Below are 13679 nucleotides of genomic sequence, written 5' to 3' on the forward strand. Positions count from 1 at the left end.
GTTTCCTTCACTCGTCTTCGAGGAAGCCGGGCGAGATCGTTCACAGATGGAGGTCCTCACAGTAGTGTTAAACACACACACACACACACACACACACACACACACACACACACACACACACACACACACACACCACTGCGGCTTCAACATTAACCTGTATACGTTGACAAAGATCACCTTTCCGGGATGTTCTATACGCTCCACGCACTGGTAAACCTGCAACACTCTGTATCAGTGTCACAGCCGGCCAATCAAAAGCTGCGGCTCACCGGTAGAGGTAAACAAGGATAAGACAGGATGGGACCAGATAAGATGGGACAAGATAAGATGGGACAAGATAAGATGGGACCAGATAAGATGGGACAAGATAAGATGGGACAAGATAAGATGGGACCAGATAAGATGGGACAAGATAAGGTGGGACAAGATAAGGTGGGACAAGATAAGTTGGACAAGATAAGATGGGACAAGATAAGATTGGACAAGATAAGATGGGACCAGATAAGATGGGACCAGATAAGATTGGACAAGATAAGATGGGACCAGATAAGATGGGACCAGATAAGATGGGACCAGATAAGATGGGACAAGATAAGATGGGACAAGATAAGGTGGGACAAGATAAGTTGGACAAGATAAGATGGGACAAGATAAGATGGGACCACATAAGATGGGACAAGATAAGGTGGGACCAGATAAGGTGGGACCAGATAAGTTGGACAAGATAAGATGGGACAAGATAAGATGGGACAAGATAAGATGGGACAAGATAAGGTGGGACCAGATAAGTTGGACAAGATAAGTTGGACAAGATAAGTTGGACAAGATAAGATAGGACAAGATAAGACGGGACAAGACAAGACAAGACAAGATAAATCAAATCTACTAAATACATTCTAACGCAAACCGTTGGACTTTATATATCCTTGCTGGAATTTCAGTAGTTTAACACGCGTGTCTTCCAGCCTCCAGAACTGTGGCGTTCTGCCGTAAGGTTGACCGTGTCGTACCTTCAGCAGGGTTCTCCTGCGCGGCTCGTCCTTCTGAAGTTCTGTTTCTCACAGCGTCCCTCTCACCTGCAGCACACCGTGGGCAACATGACCGACGCCGTTCACGCCGAGGAGAGCATCGTCCCCCCCGCCGCCGCCGTCCCCCAGAGCCAGTCCTACGCATCGGCGGCTCAACGAGGCTGTGTGGCCGCAGGGTTTCGGTCGTACATTGACTGACTGGAACCGCCCCTCCCTCTCAGCCCACATTTCCTGTCTGACTTCAACGTGCTGCACAATGCCAGGAAATAAAAGCCACACGAAATAAGGATCTAAAGTGGATGGAGTGCCCTCTCACTGATTTGAAGAGCTTGTGGTCGGACGCCTACGGGATATAAAACATTTATCAACCAGACGGGTTTTAAACACGCACATTACCAATCCGTCAGTCAGCGGTTTATCATTAGCCGCTAACGGTTAGCTGCAGGAGAATACTCCAATGAACGGTCAAGCACGAGTACCTCGACTTGGACTTTTGACTGATCGGTCACGAAGACGGTAACCACTAGAGATATCTCAGTACATCAGCTGTCTTTCTAGCAAGTGTTAGGGTTCGGGATAGGGTTAGGATTCGGGTTAGGGTTAGGACTAGACTGAAGAGTTAGGGGTTAGGGGTTAGGGTTCAGGTTCGGGTTAAACTGAAGAACCGGCTGGCCAATAACGGTTCTTACGACCCCAAAGCCTGAACCGATATGAACCCCATCTGAAAGATTTCCTCCCCCGAGCACACGGTTCCCCTTGAGCCGTCGGTTTGAGCGGCGGCGGTTAAAAGACGTCCATTACGGCACAGTAACCTCCCGTTCAGGTTACACGCAAATCAAGGCGATTAGACAGCCTCGGTTGTTTGATCGTCTTCCTGAGGTAAAGAGAGGAACGGGATCCGTCCCTTTAATAAGTAACTCGGGCCTCTGGCTTGCGGCTTTGGGGGCCCGTCACCGAAGCAGATGAATCAGAGTGTAAGACGATCGGCCCGGCAGACAGACGGGCGGACGGACAATAAATGTTCTAGAATCCTGTGATAAATTGAAAGAAAACACTTAAGTAACTAATGCAGGGGTGACTAAACTACGAAGCACCAGCCAGGTGATTATAGAGGATTTATAGACGTTTAGAAGAAGCACATGAAGGTTTGCTGTTTTTTTTTTCATTGTATTTTGCAGCAGAATCTGTCATTAAAATTGACTTCATGTTAAGATTGTAGTCAATTTCAGTACGAATTGTTTGATCTTGCAGAAATATAGACAACTTCACCACGTGCAATTTTATTCAGTTTGTGTGCATTTCTGTATATATAATGTACATGTGAATATATGTATAGGTATTGTATACATCTTCACATCAGTTCAGTTAGATGCTTTTATTCTTCCATAACATATTTGGTTTGTTAAATATCAACTGGTCCTACAATTTGTCACATCACAATGTACTATTTAGTTGTTGTTTTTGTTGTTGTTTTTTAATGATAAATGGACCCGTCATCAGCTGTTTGTGGACTTTTGGTATTTTTTGTGGATTCCCTGCTTCTGAGATGTAAATGTCAATCGTGACGGTATGGATTGTTGTTGTTTTTTAAAATTGAGTCAATAAGACGTTTCTCACAAATGTGAAATTCTTCCATTGTGAGCAGGAACGTAGAGAACATAGAGAACATAGAAACATGGAAACATGGGAACACAACCCCAAAGCAGATGTGGGTTTGTTGGACAGGGTTTTCCGTGACGTGGAAGTTTCCGGAGCAGCTTCTGCAAATGTTTGAGCAAATGTTAAAGCGTGCGGCGTGGTTGTGGTGGTTACTGGGTAAAGGAGAACAATTCACTTACATTTTGACAGAGAGAGAGGACAGCGTCAGCCTTTCCACACCTCTGATCCCCGAACACAGCGGATCGTCTTCAATCTGCTCTTAAAGGCCGGCGGCGGCGGCGTTCCTCACTACGATCTACCTGACTTGGTAGAACACGATATTCTGCTCACTTAAAAAGGCGGTACCTTTTTATTTTTTATCCAGTTTCACAACTCGCCACAGAAGAAGAGTGTCAGAACCGCCTGGATGTTTTGAAAAGCAATATTTAACTATCAACTAGTGCGGAATTCATTTATTCCTGTTGCATCATATTAGTGTATTTATTTAAGCGAGCAGGTAAACAGTGACGAGACACATCTTATTTTAACGTTCGCCCAGATTTCTCAACAAAAAACAGGTGGTTCACTTTGACATCACACCTGAATGACGAGTCTTAATAAGGGTCCGTCCACACCAGAACCTGGTTCACCGGAACCAGATGTTTCTGGCCTGTCGTCCACGCTAGCAGCAAGAGGAGCAGGACCATAGACCTATAGAACTAGAAGCTACTGATGCTAGCAGCAGGAGGAGCAGGGCCATAGACCTATAAAACCAGAGTTCTATACAGGTTTATGAGCAGGAATCTACTTCTAAATTTCTATGTGCTCTGTCTTCTTCTGTGTTTCTGGTGTGTTTGGTGAGTCACGGCGCCCCTACAGGCCTGGCAGGTGTACTACACACCCTGAAGCCTCGTGTTGAGCCCAGTTCCCAGTGGCGTGTGGACGGAGGTTTTTTCTAGAGAAGGCTGGGGAGAAAAGAGGCTTTTTTCGTTGTACCCCTCGGACGTACCCCTCGGGCTCGTGGGGACGTACCCTTTGACTGGTGGGGACGTACCCCTCGGCTCGTGGGGACATACCTCATGGCTCGTGGGGACGTACCCCTCGGCTCGTGGGGACGTACCCTTTGGCTCGTGGGGACGTACCCCTCAGCTCGTGGGGACGTACCCTTTGGCTCGTGGGGACGTACCCCTCAGCTCATGGGGACGTACCCCTCAGCTCATGGGGACATACCTCATGGCTCGTGGGGACGTACCCCTCAGCTCGTTGGGGACGTACCCCTCAGCTCGTGGGGACGTACCCCTCAGCTCGTGGGGACGTACCCTTGGGCTCGTGGGGACGTACCCCTCATGGCTTGTGGGGACGTACCCCTCGGCTAATCTGGCCAGAGAACATTGATCATAGAGTACGAGGTTGACCTCGTACTCTCGGAACAATCACGCCACACAGCCTCGGTTCAAGCATCCAGGGTTGATTTCAGGACAAGCCCGACCTGCGTCCAGCGCTGTTGTTTTGGGGGGGGTTGGGGGGGGGGGGGGGGGGCACAAAGGGCCTGCAGACGAGCGGCTGACAGCCAGCAGACAGCGGCTCCCGGGGTTTCCATTACCTGAGGCACGGTGGCCGGCCACCGTCACCTTAGAAGGAGCAGCATTCTCAACTTCGGCTTGAACCCGGACAGGGACACCTGCTATACAATATTCAGCAAACTGTCACAAACGTCAACAACCAGCAGAAACTACAGACGCTGGACCCTCAAGGACAACCTGTAGGGGGCGGCGCCCCCCCCCCCAAACGTGACTCACTGCAGGGAAAGCTTTGTACTCATTACCTAGAATGAGTGACCGACAGAACATCCAGTGATTGTAGAAAGTGGCGGCAGTGGAAAGCCGACGTAGCGCCGGGTGATCTTCAACACAATGTTCTCCACAACTTCAGGACAAGTTTGTGGCTGTGAGACTTCAAACTGGATAAATGCATTAATCCGAGAACGAAGGAACGATAATGAGAATCATTTGGTCTGAGCAAAAAAAAACAAAGAGATATCAGAGTTTTAAGGAGCTAAAATCACCTAAATAGCTAAAAGAAGATAGAAATGATCCGATAAGAAACTCTGAGACGACCAAAGCAGCTAAAAACTCACAAACATTGTCGAATCTCAACTGGAGTTCTAAAGTTAAATAAAAGTCCCTCAAGGAAACATGGCCGCCGTCTTCTACAGAGATAGAACAAATCCTGAGGCGCCTGACTTACACGTGTGTACGTGTGTGTGTGCGTGTGTACGTGTGGGTGTACATGTGTGTGTGTACGTGTGTGTACATGTGTGTGTATGTGTGTGTATGTGTGTGTGTGTGACTTTTTTGCCACTTTTTTCTCTATTTTTTTTCCTTTTCTGTTTGTTAGAAATCACTTTTTCCTTTTTTCTCTTTTATTGTTTTGTGTTTGTTCGATATAACTTTTTTCCTTTTCCCTCCTTTTTTCCCTTCTTTCCTTTTTCTGTTTGTTAGAAATCACTTTTTCCTTTTTTCACCCTTTTTTCCCCTTTTCTGTTTGTTAGAAATCACTTTTTCCCCTTTTCACCCTTTTTTCTCTCTTTTCCCCCTTTTTTTCCTTTTCCGTTAGTTCGATATCACTTTTTTCTCTCTTTTTTCCTTTTCTGTTTGTTAGAAATCCCTTTTTCACCTTTTTTCCCTTTTCCATTTGTTAGAAATCACTTTTTCCCTTTTTCACCCTTTTTTCTCTCTTTTCCGCCTTTTTTCCTTTTCCGTTTGTTGGATATCACTTTTTTCTCTCTTTTTTCCCTTTCTGTTTGTTAGAAATCACTTTTCCTTTTTTCCCTTTTCCGTTTATTGGATATCACTTAACAAAGATCAGCTGATCGGTAGCTGATCAATAATGTTATTCTCTGATTCCAGCTTGTTAAAAGTGAATGTTTCCTCACCCTGTCATCGTCCTTGGTAATAAATGAAACAGTCTATAGGTGAACAGTCTTTAAGGAAACATCGCTGCACGACATCAGTTAAATACGAGGAGTACTGCGATCACCATCTTTGTCTTTTCACATTTTGTATTTTCTAAATAAAGGATTTCTCTGGCAGTGCCTGGCCACATGATTCATTTCAGTTCACAGGTTTTCAACAATTAAAATTTCGAATGTTGATCTCACGATGACAATAAACGTGCAATATATATATATATATATATATATATATATATATATATAACTTAGATGTTTTCCACGCCCTTCTGACACTTTACACCCCGAATATCATATTCAAATAAAGAAAATCTGCACATTTGCAAACAAGGCTGCAACTAATTATTCAATTAATGATGGATTATCTGTCATAAACTTAAGTAGGAGTCACAAATAAAAAAAAAAAAAGCATGATCATAGTGCTTTTTTGGATCGTCCACTGAAAAGTGATATATCATCGTTGTAATCGAGTATAATGGAGCGCGGGGGGGGGGGGGGGGGGGGGGGGGCTGCAGTCAACGCCTCCTGTCTCACACATCAGCAGCTCTTCCCGCTCCGTCCCTCCTCCCTCCGTCCCTCCTCCCTCCATCCCTCCTCCCTCCATCCCGGACACCAGAGAGGGCAACCACAATATGTAGGGGGGGAGAGAGAGAGAGAGAGAGTCAGAGAGAGAGAGAGTCAGAGAGAGAGAGTCACGGAGAGTGAGTCAGAGAGAGAGAGAGAGTGAGTCAGAGACAGAGAGAGAGAGAGAGAGAGAGAGAGCGGGGGTCTTCTTTCACAATAAGATCACTGAGACTTTCTGAGAGTCCGGGAGGAACACACACACACACACACACACACACACACACACACACACACACACACACACACACACACACACACACACACACACACACACACACACACACACACACACACACACACACACGAAGACAGTCTTGAATGACGTTTTAACCACCAAAACAAAAATTACTTTTTTGTGTGTTTTTTTTTTAAGTAAAACTTTTGCTCATCAGATCCGTTTTTGAGTTTTAAGGATAAAAACAATCAAAACCTTCCAGTCACTCGCGAAAACAGTAAAAAAAAAAAATTTTCAGTGTTATGTTTGACCCTGTGATCAATCTGCTTTATTTAAGGTACAAGATTATAAGACAAATTACTTTACATGATGCAGGAGAATCAATAAAATAAATATAAGAAAAAAACATTTCATGGAGAATCAATAAAATCAATATAATATGATTTTTAAAAAATCCAAATTTTACTAAGTAAAATTTTGTGGAGAGGAAAATGTAATTCTCCCTACAATACAATTCTGTGAAGAATCAATAAAATATATATAATAAAATAAAATGTCATGAAGAATCAATCAAATAAGTAAAATATGATAAAAATCCACATGTTTATCAAATAAAATTTTATGGAGAGGAAAATTAAATTCTTCCTAATATAAAATATTATGGAGAATCAATAAAACACCCATAGCCATAATAGATACTCGTGTCTATGTAAACTATTTTGCCATAGTGTCAAAGTTTTTCATTTGATTAAAATCAATTAATAATATTGATATAGCAATTTGTTTACACCAGAGGAGTCAAACTGAAGAAGTGGTCCCTCAGAGGGAGAGGGACTGCTCCCAGCATGGATAATAGGGTTTAATTCAAATTTAATGGGGAGAATGCAGAGAAGTCATTTCAATAAATTACGATTTATTTACTTCTTTATTTCCGCCGTTACTTCAATGGAACGGAAAGGAATGTGGACTTTTCCAGAACTGTGATAAAACGGGTCAGTTTGTTGACAAAATGTATAGAACATTTATAGATTTCCCTCTTTGAATCGTTTTTATGGTGGTATTTTGTATCTTATTTTATTTTTTATCAGAACAGAAGTGTCCCCCCAACGGGACTCGAACCCGCGACCGCCGCTTCGCACCACCAGGCTCTCCGGTGACCGAGGAAGCATCTTTAACTTTCAGTATTTCGGGACTAAAGTTGTATTTTGAATCACTAAAGTATAAGTTATGACACTTTTCTTTCAGATTTTTCTCTTCTTGAATCGAATCCTAACAGACTTCCAGAGGGCGACGCTTGTTGCATCGTCCCGCCGGAACTCTGGAGCTTTTCCCCGCAAGCACCTGAACCCGAGCCCCCCCCCCCCCACCGGTCCTCCTCCCCGGTCCTCCGCATCCTACCTCGGCTTCACGGCACGGCTCCACCGCACGCTGCCATCGCTTCTGGAAGGTGTGGAAGCACTCGGCCGGTGAAGGTATCCCCGCAGCGGAACTTCCCCGCTCCGTCACATCGCCGTCGACTCTCCCACTGAAGACTCACCGACTGACGGCCAGTGACGCTACCTGTACTGGGGGCGGCGTGCTGCGTTCAGGGACACCTCCGGTACTCCCTCGTCACACTTTTTTAAAGTGTTAAAAAGAGTTTTAAAAAATGCTTTATTTTAGTGATGGCATTAATATCGATTAAGTAATGTTCTATTTTAGCTTTCCGGTCAGCTCGGTTCCGAAGTTTGCATTGTAGCATGAAGGAGAACATATTTAACTTATACTATGTCAGAGTTCGTGAAGGCGACATAGACAGAGAAATGTGCGCATGCGCGAAACTATCCGTTAGAGCGCTGCCTCGTCTGATTACTGCAGTTATTTATCAAAACTATAAAGAGATACATATATAATAATGTAATTTTTTTTTTTAAGTGTTAAAAAGGGCTAAAAAAAAAATCAAACAAGACTCAAACAATTTCCAGTAACTTCTGTTTTGTTGTTGCAATAGTGAAGACCATTACTCTTCTGAGTATTTCATGTAAAACTATTAATCAACACCAATAATCATAATAAAGAAACCAAGAATATTCCCCTAATACTTTATTGTATTATCTTTGGTTGTTTTCCTAAAACACACATCAGCCAGAACATTATGACCACTGTGAAGACTGTGAAGACAGGAAGTGACTATTTGTCCTCGGCGTCGATGTATGGAAGCAGGAAAATGGACGAATGTAAGAAAAAGTTTAAAAAAATGAGGTGAACTAGTAAAACGACCATTGACGCACGTGGGACAACGGCAACAAACAGCTTCAACTCCAGGAAGGGTCTGAGGTCGGACAGGCGGTCATGATGTTGTGGCTGATGGGTGAACGATTCCGGAGGATTCTGGAGGGTTCCGGAGGATTCCGTAGGTTCCGGAGGGTTCCAGAGCGTCGGGCCTACGGGCCGGTCGCCACTGCTCTCACGGTCACCGAGGAGTCGGTGAAGCGAGTGAGGAAGAAGGAGTTGAGGAAGCTGTTCTTCAGCCGGTGCTGGAAGTGGACGAACCTCACGCCCGGGCCGTACCCCGAGAACACGTGGGACACCTGGGGGACCCAGAGACACAGGGTCAGACACAGGGTCAGACGGGTCAGACACACGGTCAGATGGGTCAGACACAGGGTCAGACAGGTCAGACACAGGGTCAGACGGGTCAGACACGGGGTCAGACGGGTCAGACACAGGGTCAGACGGGTCAGTTGGGTCAGACACAGGGTCAGATGGGTCAGATGGGTCAGACACAGGGTCAGACACAGGGTCACACGAGTCAGACGGGTCAGACACAGGGTCAGACGGGTCAGACACAGGGTGAGACGGGTCAGTTGGGTCAGACACAGGGTCAGATGGGTCAGATGGGTCAGACACAGGGTCAGACGAGTCAGACGGGTCAGACACAGGGTCAGACGGGTCAGACACAGGGTCAGACGGGTCAGTTGGGTCAGACACAGGGTCAGACGGGTCAGTTGGGTCAGACACAGGGTCAGATGGGTCAGATGGGTCAGACACAGGGTCAGACGGGTCAGTTGGGTCAGACACAGGGTCAGATGGGTCAGATGGGTCAGACACAGGGTCAGACACAGGGTCAGACGAGTCAGACGCGTCAGACACAGGTCAGACACAGGGTCAGACGGGTCAGTTGGGTCAGACACAGGGTCAGACGGGTCAGTTGGGTCAGACACAGGGTCAGATGGGTCAGACACAGGGTCAGACGGGTCAGTTGGGTCAGACACAGGGTCAGATGGGTCAGACACAGGGTCAGACGGGTCAGTTGGGTCAGACACAGGGTCAGACGGGTCAGACACAGGGTCAGACGGGTCAGTTGGGTCAGACACAGGGTCAGACGGGTCAGACACAGGGTCAGATGAGTCAGACGGGTGAGACAGCGTCACGTCAACAACAGGCCGCAGGCTAAAGCAGCCTGATATGAAATGGAGTGAAAATGCAGTAACTGTGATGAATCACACTTTTCTCTCATATTTATAATTTGTCCATTTTGAATATATAAAAGCTCAGAGCACACAAACTACTTCAGTCAGTGTCGTTGTTTTTTTTTGCGACATGCATATCTCATAAATGTTCATATATGAGTGAATGTGTCCAAACATTCACATCTGAAACAGTCGAACTTCAATTGATGTAAATAAATTAAATAAATCTAATAAAGTCAAATAAAATTAATTAAACCAGCTGGAAAGTAAAACTGAATCTATTTAAACTAAAGTAGGTGAAAAGAAATCAAAATAGTTATTTAGAAGAGAATGGGATTAGGATTAGAATCATGTTGACGATGTTAAACGGAATAGACGCTAACAAAAGAAAAGACAAAAATAGAAAAATAAGCAAACAAATTCAACTGACAAAATAAAGCAAAGTAAAATAAAAACAATATCAAATGACATGCAGTAAAACTAAATAAGTGACATAAAGGAAAATAAAATAAAAATCAAATAAATCAAATCAGTTGAATAAAAATATAAAATAAATCTAAGTATAAATAAAATGAAAAAATTAGAAAAAAAACAATTATAAAAACAAAATAAAATAGTCAAATCAAATTCGCTAAAATTGATTAACAAGAAAAAATGAAAAGTGAATAAAAGAAAAAAACAAACATAAAATAAAACCAGTCAAACTGAATAAAATGCATGCTAAAAAAAATTTACAATTGAAAACGAAAAGTAAAATAAAAGTTTGATTCTTTCAGAAGTTCTGTTGTTTTTTTCTTTACGTTTTCTTCTTCTTCTCTTTCTGGAAACTCGGTGTAACAATACGTAACGATTAATTAGCGCTGTAACGTCAGGCGTCGTCTCTTAATCTGTGAAATATTAGTGAAGCGAAGCAGCGGTGGAAACCGAACTCACCAATGTATACAAGTACAGAATAAAGGAAAAGACAGTTTCCACCATCTGTTTTACATTATTCTTTTAAATTAAGAATTTTTTTGAATATGTGGAAATCCTCATCGTGACTTTTTTTTCCACAAGTAAACCTCACAGAACACTTAAAACAGTTGTTCCACACAGTAAACGGAAGCGGCCGCCCCGTTTACAAGGCGACGCTTTGTCCGTTTCCATGACAACGCCCCGTTCCCGCCCCCAAATAGTGAAACGTCGGCGCCCGGCCTCGGCCACTCACCTCCTTCCAGGTGTGCGAGTACTGGTCCCGGTCCTCGGCGGGGGCGTCGACGTGCTGCGAGATCACCGTGCTGCCGTCGGCGGCCAGCAGCTTCACCTGCAGCTGGTAGATGGAGCGGTGCAGCTGAGACTCCTCGTACCTGACGGAGCGGGACAAAACCAGGAAAACCAACTTGGGACGTGTCTCGACAACAAAACCAACGTCGCTCCAACTGGTTAAGCAATTCCAAGCCTATAAAGCTAGTTTCAGCTAAAGATGAATAAAAAGCACAGCTGAACACAAAGTAATGTTAATTTGACACACTTAGCGATGGTTTTACACTTGAGTTCAAGAAATACTTACTTGAATGAGTAATAATTAAGTAATAAATACTTAAATGCCCATGTTTTGGTGAGAAACTCCACGTTTTTTTTTTTTTTTTTTTAACATTATGAGCCCAGTAGAGTATTTATTATATTTAAAATATGTATTTATTCCTCCACAAACTTACAACAGCTCAAGGTAGAAGGTGCAGAACTAATAAAATTAAGGAATTAAAGTATGTAAACATATGTAAAATATCTAAACAAGAGCAAAAAAGAACACAAAAAATAGAATATGTAAAAATGAAAATTACAAATAAAACAATCCAGTATAAAGAAAGATCCTCTAAAAATAGAGTAAATTGTAAATTCAATCATCACCTGGACTAAATTACATTGATACTTATATTATATGTATGTACATATACATATATATGTGCAAGTACACTATTACTATTGGTATTATTATTATTACTGATATATATATGTATATATATATTGTTGTTATTGTTATTTTATTGCTACCATATTGTTATTGTTATATTATTGCTACCATTATTAGTAGTACTATACACCAGTATTATACACTATTACACATTGTTATTATCTGTATTATTGTTATTATTATTATATAATGCCTACTTCTAATGTCTCTGCCACTGCACCTTACTATTTATTTATCCTGCTTTTATCTCCTGCTTATTTCTAAGTGCCCATGTTCCGTTCTGTGTTTTACTTTATGTCTTATACCCACATATTTTACTTTTATTTCTTACTTTTATTACTATTCTATCGTATTTTATAATATTCGTATGTACCAGATTGCTGCAACAAGACAATTTCCCTTGGGGATGAATAAAGTAATTATCTATCTATCTATTGCCAGGATTGCTATCCACACAGTGTAGAAAGGTAAAAGAGAAGTTGACGAGGTGGGGTTGGGGGTTAAAGGCCATGTTGGTCATCTCGCCACAACACAAACATTTTACACTTAAAACAAAACTGTTAACTCCTTTAAAATGACCGGAAAGGCATTTCTAACTGGCCACGCGTGTCCCTCTATTCACCAGCAGTGGGAATAACAACCGCCAACATTTTGCGCTCTACTGACCCCCAGTGGCCGAACGCAGCAACTGCAGGAGCGCTCAAAGCCATTAAAAGGCCTTTCTCAAGTTTCCAGGCCCGCTTTGCTTTACGCAGCCCTGCCACAATAACTCATCCTGAACCCGCAGTATTAAATGGATTCCTCATCTAATATGACTGAACACTTGATGCAACGGTGACCGGAGGTTTCGCGTTAACCCTTGGAGGCACAACCGAGCAGTTCCTCCACTCTTCCACAAAATGACCCCAATTCAAATCAATGCATTTTTTGCAACATACTGTGTTGTTATCTTCAAAATCATTAATTCAAAGAGTTGTAATATTTTCGTATTCCAGGTATTCCTCATAAAACATGTTTGTGACATGAGGCCATTTGCATTTGTATTCATTTTTTTCATTAATATTAAGAAATTGCAGTTTTTGTATCACCCAGCAACGTACATGTAAGTATTATCTCCATTTATGAACGTATTTTTCATTGACTTATTATGATGTGTGATCAAATTAGTGATCATTTTTTACCCCACATGTGGGAGAGTGGGGTCGTGGTACACAAACTGCAATTTCTTAAAATTTCTGAAAAAAAATAAAATAAAAATGCAAATGGCCTCGTGTCACAAACATGTTTTTTTGAGGAATACGTGGAATATGAAGATATTACAACTATTCATTTTAAAGATGTTGAAGAAAAACAACCCGTGGGGTCATTCGTGGGGTCATTTTTGACCCCGCCTGGGCATCGAAGGGTTAAAGGAGCTCCGTCTGTCTACGAGACAAAGGGGCCGTAAAACACACCTGCAGCCGGGCTGATAAGGTGCACACACACACACACACACACACACACACACACACACACACACACACACACACACACACACACACACACACACACACACACACACACACACACACACACACACACACACACACACACACACACACACACACACACACACGATAATTCAGATTTTATTTTAACCCAGGGTTTTGAAAGCAGTTCAAAGGTGGAGGAAGGAGGGATGGAGGGGGAGGGGAGGGAGGGAGGGATGAAGGAAGGAGGGAGGGATGGAGGAAGGAGGGAGGGAGGAAGGAGGGAGGGGAGGGAGGGATGGAGGGATGGAGGAAGGAGGGAGGAGGGAGGGAGGGAGGGGGAATAGAGGGAGGGAGGAATGGAGGAG

General features: G+C 43.3%; 1 protein-coding gene across 1 annotated transcript in view; it reads right to left on the reverse strand.

Moving 5' to 3' along the window:
- Window positions 1-8707: 8707 nt before the first annotated feature.
- The window catches only part of LOC308139605 (F-box only protein 50-like), a gene marked incomplete at its 5' end in the record, with an annotated part of 6081 nt that continues 1109 nt past the window's right edge, over window positions 8708-13679 (reverse strand). The window contains 2 exons of the mRNA XM_080509068.1: window positions 8708-9006; window positions 11096-11234. Coding sequence (XP_080365194.1) covers window positions 8860-9006; window positions 11096-11234 — 286 coding nt within the window. The 3' untranslated portion in view covers window positions 8708-8859. The remainder of the gene's footprint in view (window positions 9007-11095; window positions 11235-13679) is intronic.

This window comes from Blennius ocellaris, assembly GCF_963422515.1.
Source record: "Blennius ocellaris genome assembly, chromosome: 14".
Lineage (NCBI taxonomy): Eukaryota > Metazoa > Chordata > Actinopteri > Blenniiformes > Blenniidae > Blennius > Blennius ocellaris.